This window comes from Atta cephalotes, assembly GCF_000143395.1.
Source record: "Atta cephalotes unplaced genomic scaffold scaffold00027, whole genome shotgun sequence".
Lineage (NCBI taxonomy): Eukaryota > Metazoa > Arthropoda > Insecta > Hymenoptera > Formicidae > Atta > Atta cephalotes.
In genome coordinates this window covers 3,036,870-3,043,676 of record NW_012130091.1, presented here as the reverse complement: position 1 = coordinate 3,043,676, position 6,807 = coordinate 3,036,870, and the positions used below count along the sequence as shown (strand labels likewise).

At 36.9% G+C, this 6,807-nt stretch overlaps 2 protein-coding genes across 2 annotated transcripts in view; one reads left to right on the top strand and one right to left on the bottom strand.

The window, feature by feature from the left end:
- Positions 1 to 1,660: 1,660 nt before the first annotated feature.
- LOC105620539 (conserved oligomeric Golgi complex subunit 1) lies at positions 1,661 to 5,751 on the bottom strand. Its single transcript, XM_012202031.1, has 9 exons — positions 5,615 to 5,751; positions 5,247 to 5,414; positions 4,887 to 5,169; positions 4,614 to 4,815; positions 4,119 to 4,535; positions 3,135 to 4,041; positions 2,777 to 3,056; positions 2,501 to 2,704; positions 1,661 to 1,867 (listed from the first exon to the last, which is right to left on the bottom strand). Exons 1-9 carry the CDS (start codon positions 5,749 to 5,751, stop codon positions 1,754 to 1,756), a joined length of 2,712 nt encoding a protein of 903 aa, XP_012057421.1. The 3' UTR covers positions 1,661 to 1,753.
- A 920-nt stretch (positions 5,752 to 6,671) lies between these two features.
- LOC105620538 overlaps positions 6,672 to 6,807 on the top strand; it is a 39,674-nt gene continuing 39,538 nt past the window's right edge. Inside the window, exon 1 of the mRNA XM_012202029.1 lies at positions 6,672 to 6,690. Within this exon, the coding sequence (XP_012057419.1) occupies positions 6,672 to 6,690 (19 nt within the window). The remainder of the gene's footprint in view (positions 6,691 to 6,807) is intronic.

Sequence of the window (6,807 nt, the reverse complement as noted above, 5' to 3'; positions counted from 1 at the left end):
ATCTTCTGAGAACAGTTTAAGTGTGATAATTAAAACACGTGTCGATTGCAGTTAAGCGATGCAATGGAATTTTTATATTACTTTGATTCCGTCGAAAGGAAAGGATGTGATTGTATATATTTAATACTGATTAGTCGAGAGCTTAATCGAGCATCTGAAGGAAAATTATCCGGACTAGATAAAGAATACATTTAATTTAATTATCGTGTGACATATCAACGTGCTTCTATCGAAGGTATTGACGCACCGTTAATCGTCAAGATAACTTTAATCGGGAGGAACTTTATCGCTTAATTCATATAATACAATTGAAGAATTACTGAACGTAGATCCGAAGAAATATAAAAGGTCATATTTTAATAAAAATTTAGTATACCAATAGGATTGTTAATATCATTTCTACGATATATATATAAGAACTAGAGAACTTTCCGAACTGCATTTCACCTTCATCCAATCGCCTTTTTCGAACCAATAATAATTTTATTGTGAAACATAAAATTTTTACCGCATCGAACATTCGTCTCATAATCTCTCCACATGACGTGCGGTTTTTATCTAATCGAACGAAAAGACAGACAGAAAAAAAAATACAAAAAGGAAAAGATATGGATTATTTTAAGTGTACAGTCTCGCAAAAATTCGCGTAGATATTCGCACATGTGGTGGTCAACCGGCCTCTCGATACGGATGAATATTTACGAATATCGGATCACCGAGGGAGTTTCTACGACCCCAAAACGGAGTTTCGATGAAAAGAGTCTTCCGTGACCCAGACGGACGGCGCGGCGCCACATTTCGAGACGTGCGATCCGATCGTTTAAAATCGGCGCGCCTAGCAGACGGCGGACGGCGCCGGTACGCGCGATATTTCGTACGCGCGAAAAAATGAGGGATAAGAAAAGAGTCGAATCGAGGTCGACACTCACCATTTGGGGGGTGGGACGGCTCTGTTGAGATCCCTGATACTCCTGCAGCTGAACTGTCTCGTATCGTCGCTTCTTCTTCAGATGCGAGCGGGAACGTCTCACGACTGTTATCACCACAGCTGGGCCCATCCGGCCATCTTGCCATATATCACAACGTGTACTACGTCGCGCTGGCGTATTATGCCGTCGTCGAGTCCCCCATCACCCCCTTTTTCGTCGCGACGCGACGACGACGATTGCGTAACGTTCGTATTCTCCTTGTCGCTCCCGCCGATTCTCTTTTTCTCTCACTCTTTCTCCTGACTCTTATCCGACGAGTCACCTCGTTTAAATGAGATTAAAGTTCGTCTTGTGATCGCGGATGACGCTACTGCACGGGAGAATGCAAATGAAAACTAATCTTCAAACGGGAAGAATGAAATCGTGAAATCCGTGACTTTGAATAATTTAACAATGAGTATTAGTAATTTGACAATGAGCTTGATTGAGTCAGAAGACCGGAATCGATTTTTAATTTAATTATTTGATGAAAATATGTTCATAGATTATAAGAATATCATAGATTATATCATAGTTCATAGATTATAAGAATGAAATATTGCAACTTCTTCTGGTTTAATATAAATTTCAATCGCATTTCATCAAAAAATCATTCTATTAAATTATATAGTACATATTTATATAGTATGTATTTAAAGATTAATTTATTTGATTAGTATAAAAACAGATAATAGATAGTAAAAAGATATTGTTTACTAACAATTATTTACAATATGATATATGACACAATATTTACAATATCTTCCTAAAATAGAAAAAATTAGTTAATTGCTACTGCCAAACCAATCTGATCCCATAGCACCGAAAAACGCGGCTGCTCCGGATTTTATTGCACTGGTAGGCTCATTTTTCACGTGCTCTTTCGTTATTTTCTTGCGCTGTAAATAAATGCATATTTTAATATGAAAGATAATTATTTTTAGTATATATTCATAAAATTGTGTTAGTATCACACGCGATCTCGCAAAAAGTAAAAAAAAAACCAATTAAATTAAAAACACTTATTAAATTACGTTAAAAATCTAACTGTAATTGTTATTCTAATTGCATTTATATTATCTAATTATGATTATATTTCTCTTAACAAATTTTATATAATGTAACATAATCCATTTAAATCCATTTAAATTAAGGTTTTTTTAATCCTTTCATTCCTTTTAAAATAAAAATAACGAGCAATGTAAAAAATTAATTATATAATTTATTAGTTGCGTTAATGCAAAATCACGTCATGCAAGATCGCTTTACCGGCTTACCAAATGTACACATCGTGATATTTTTATCTTTTTCAAAGGGCAAAATCTATGAATAGGTACGTATATTTATTAAGAAAAAATTAACAAATGTGCTATTTTAACTTGAATGCTTTCCATTTGATGATACAACGCAAATCGACAAAAGTGTTGTACTATCCTTCTTAACATTCAGAGATAACTTGACAAAGATAGAACGACACTTTGTCGATACTTGTGTCATCAAATGAAATTTTAATAAAAGTATTCGATACATACTTGCGTTTTATCGGGTACTGGCATTGACAAAAGCGGCAAATTTCTTGTTGGAGCGGTTACAGTTAAAGGCGGGAACCATGGTGCTCCTGTACAAACTGCAAGTACTGCAGGCGGTTCGGTCCTCTCATTGCTCGTGTGTTCATTACGTGCACCCAATATCGAATGTAATTGTTCCAAATGACTGACCAAGTTTCCAAATATCAACTAAAAAATTAGATGTTATAAACGTCATCGCTATTATAAACTTCCTTTTTGCATTGTTAATATGGTACTAACCAAAGATCTTTGAACAGATTTTTTAACGTTAGTGTGGATAAACGGATTAAAAACATCATAATCAAATGGATCTATTTTCGCAAGCACTGCATCACACGTTTTTGTTGATAATTCATTAAGAATTTTGTTTTCATGGGGCACCATGAGTAATGTACAATATCTTATATCATATAGTACTTGAAACGCTTGCTTTTGTCTAAGGTCTATATTTTTAGATGCGTTAAGATAATAATTGAATAGTTCTGTAATAATACTTTCGATAATTTGCTGTAGTACTCTCCTAAAATTGAAAAAAAAAAAAAACAGAATGTATCATGATAAATAATCTCAATTTACTCAATTTACATTATTTACTTACTTTGGAAGCGTGTGAGGTATAATCTTATTTAAATCTTTGCAAATGGCGGTCAAGAATTTTTGCAATGGTATCGATGGTTGATAAGGTATTAAAATTTCAGACTTTATTCGCTTTCCCTCTCCGGATTCTTCCTCGATGGTAATTTTCTCCCATTCCGAAACGATCCAGTGGACACGCAGCCCATCAATTGGCTCTTTTAATATATATTTCTTCATATGTTCAGATATTTTAACTTTATATATGTTAGCCCAAATGGACCACATGCAAGTACTTTCTTCCTTTAAATTGTCACAAACAGCTTGCCACTTGACATTCGTAATGATAAGCCCGGATACTTTCGACGATGTGAAACACTTATTTAAATTCGAACATAGAGTAGTTAACGCAAAGAGAAATCTTGCTAAAACTATAGCATTTATATCACTTTGACCATGTTTGGGTTTATCATTAACGCATGTGTTCTTTATAAACTGTACAAGATCTTCGATCTTTTCTGTGCTGATTACTTGCAAATGTTCTTGAACTTCATTACGATCGGAGAATGAATTCGCTATTAGAGATATATTCGCCGAAAGTAAACTATCTTTTATTGTTATTACTCGTTCAGTTTCGTATAAATAGTGCTCAAGATCGGATAACAGTGCATATAGATTTTCGTCAAATTTTTCGCATAATTTTATCACATTTGGGGAATATCCTTTAGCCTTCATTAATAAGGACCTTTTGTTATCTAAACCACCATTCTTTGTAAGCTTCTGTGGAATGTCAGTAGGGGAATCTTTCCACACAAACCATCGTAAATCGTGTTCCGGAAATTCAAATTTATCATGCGCTATCTTATCGAGTAATTCTGTTATATCGGATTTTAAATCAGCCAACGCATCCGTCCATTTATTCGTTATAATACCTATTAACAGATCATTATTAATTATTAAAGTAAGTGAGGAATCTTTACCTTTTTATATAGATATAATTATTACACACATTTTGCTCGTCTAGTTATAATAGGTTGAAAGAATTCTATCCAGAAACTTATTCTCGGTAATGAAAGCTCCTCCCATATTGAATTCCAATTTTCTGGTAGATTTATACTGATAGCTTCTTCCCGAACATTATATAGGCCTTTAATAGAAACTATTAAATCCAATAATTTAGTGATCTCGAGATTAGAAAAATTATTCACCCACTCCAACCAAGATTTAACACTATTTTGAAGTGCTGGTAAAGAAAAGGTTTTTGGTATATCCTGAACGAACGGTTTGTGATGTTTGGTAACGGATGGTAGAAATTCTTGGAGTAAATCTTGATCTAAATCTAGCTGTGACAGTAAAGAATACGCTTCTTGATCTTTTATGTCTGCTACAAACTGTAAGACCAAGCCTCCAGGTGCATTATCTGCATCTATAATCACGTGTAAGATACAAAATTTTCTGTTTACTGCATTCAGATCGTAAGATAAATAAAATATATAATACTTACTTATAAAGCACGAATATATTAAATGGACAGTTTGTATAAGTATTTTCATACACGATTTGAGCTTATTTTTAACACTGTCATGACCTTCTCCTTTAATGACAGATTCAATGGCCATACATCTTGTGGATATTAATTTTTCTAAAAGATCCGCAAATGACGATTCATTTAAAAATACCAGAGACGCCAAGCAGTTTGCAGCGTTCTACAAGGGAAATGTATCGTCAGTAAGTAATAATTAAATATCACAAAATAAGCAACAATTTGTATACCAACTATGGTTGAAACATCCAACGATTGCAATATTTTGTTGCATTCGTTAGATATAATATTTTTAAATTGCATGATAACATCCCACTGCTTTGAAACAATTGGATATCTTCGTGACAACTCGGTGCTGCCGACTTCGAACATTAGACTGTAATTTATATGTTGTGCTATTATATATAATTGTGTGGCAAATAACAAATTCTGATTTTCGATGCTCGTCCAAATGTATTGTGGAATGTCCATTAGGATTTTGATTTGGATGATAACGGAGTCAAAAATATATCCTTTTCTACAAAAAATTATAGCTTAGTTTCGAATGTTTATAAACATTGCATTCGAATGATATGTGCAATTTGAAAAAAATACTTGTCCAGCTTATCTTCAATCGGCTCTGTCTTGAAACCAATAAGATATTTCTTTTGCAATTCCCTAAATTTATCCTCTATGTTAATTATTCTCGAGGTAACTTTCTCAGACGTTATCTTCATTTTTCCAATTGTGTCGGCAGCTAATATTAAATCCCGATATCTTTCCCTGAAAATCATTAATATAAAAACTGATAGATGCTTCATAAAGATTTGATGTAAGTAATCCCTCGAATAATACATTTAGAATAATACACTTTCTTGTAAATTTAAAGATAAACTTTGATAGTATGTAAAGAGGATAGTATTTTAATTAAAAAAAAAAAAAAAAAAAACAAAGTTAAATTAAACTACGTGAACGAGCCTTACCCAACTAACGTCCGCAATTCTAATTTTTTCCTATCACTTTCCAGTTGAATCTTCTTCTGAATCTCTTCAATTTCTTTAATGGTGTGCTGCTCAAACAGCTTATTTATGTTCAAGTCCAAGTAATTCGTCGTTGTCATACTTCTAACGTTTCGTGCACAATCTTTCTGGAATCAAGAACGCTCTAGAACAAATAAGATTCCACGTAGCTCGTAAGTCATAAGTTAGAACAAAATCGCAGGTTAGCGAGGGTTAGTCTGCTATCAACTGTTTTATCGTGCATCGATACCGTCGCGCTTCGTTGAAACGTCATCCGGAAAATTTCCGTTAGTCGGCGCCGCACCTGTGCTCGCTCGCTGCACCTGCGGATCTCCTTCTGGGAGTTACGTACTCCGAAAAATGCTTATCTGGGGAAGGCTCGTCTCTGACATCGAGTAGAGCTAACCAAGTCGACGAAGCACCGTCGAGGACGGTGAATTCCGGTGAGTTCTCGCGGTCGGCAGGCAGTGCGGCCCGGCGACGGAGCATCCGGAGCATCGAGGAACTTTCTGGCCCTAATCCGACGGTCGGATTGCCGCGCGCAAGACGATTGTCCATTACCGTAGACAAGAAAACACAAGAAACGCCGAACGCGCGGAGGGTACGGAGTGCGACTTATTGGTATGCGGCGGCTGTTTGTCGCCGTGGAAACTCCGCCGGATCTGTCTCCGTTGTCTCGCGTCGTGTCGCGTGTTCCGGACGTCCCGAGGAAGGTTATGTCGTCGGCGTAGCGTCGCACGATTCTACACCTGGGTGCTGCCTGGACGCCTTTCGTTCCGATCGGGAAACGCGAGCGGTGATTGCGAGCGATGAAATTTTTCATCGCCCGGTGACATTCCCCTCCCCGCGTGGCGACAGCACAGGTGTGTCCTCGGTCTACGGATGTGTGTGCAGACGCCCCACTACCTATCCCGCGCGAGCCACCGACGTCGAGAAGCTCTCCGGTTTCCCAGCGGTTTCGTCGGCGAGACGGTAGCGGTGATGCACGCTACCGAGCCAAAAACGACCTAATCGGGACCTGATGACTGTCGACAACACGGGTGAGCATACCTCCTGATACCTCACGCCGCGCCTTCGTGCGGTCTTATCTCGACCGACGGACAAATGGCAAAGTTGAGTCGCGCGCTCCGCAAGGCGCAACTTTCTTCTCTCCCTTT

Excerpts from the sequence above, each read along its gene's own strand:
- LOC105620539 (XM_012202031.1), bottom strand. The coding sequence starts at position 5,751 with ATGACAACGACGAATTACTTGGACTTGAACATAAATAAGCTGTTTGAG. Across the intron at positions 5,170-5,246 it reads ATTGAAGATAAGCTGGACAA|AAAAGGATATATTTTTGACT; the intron begins GTATTTTTTTCA and ends AATTTTTTGTAG. Across the intron at positions 2,705-2,776 it reads AATCTGTTCAAAGATCTTTG|TTGATATTTGGAAACTTGGT; the intron begins GTTAGTACCATA and ends CTAATTTTTTAG.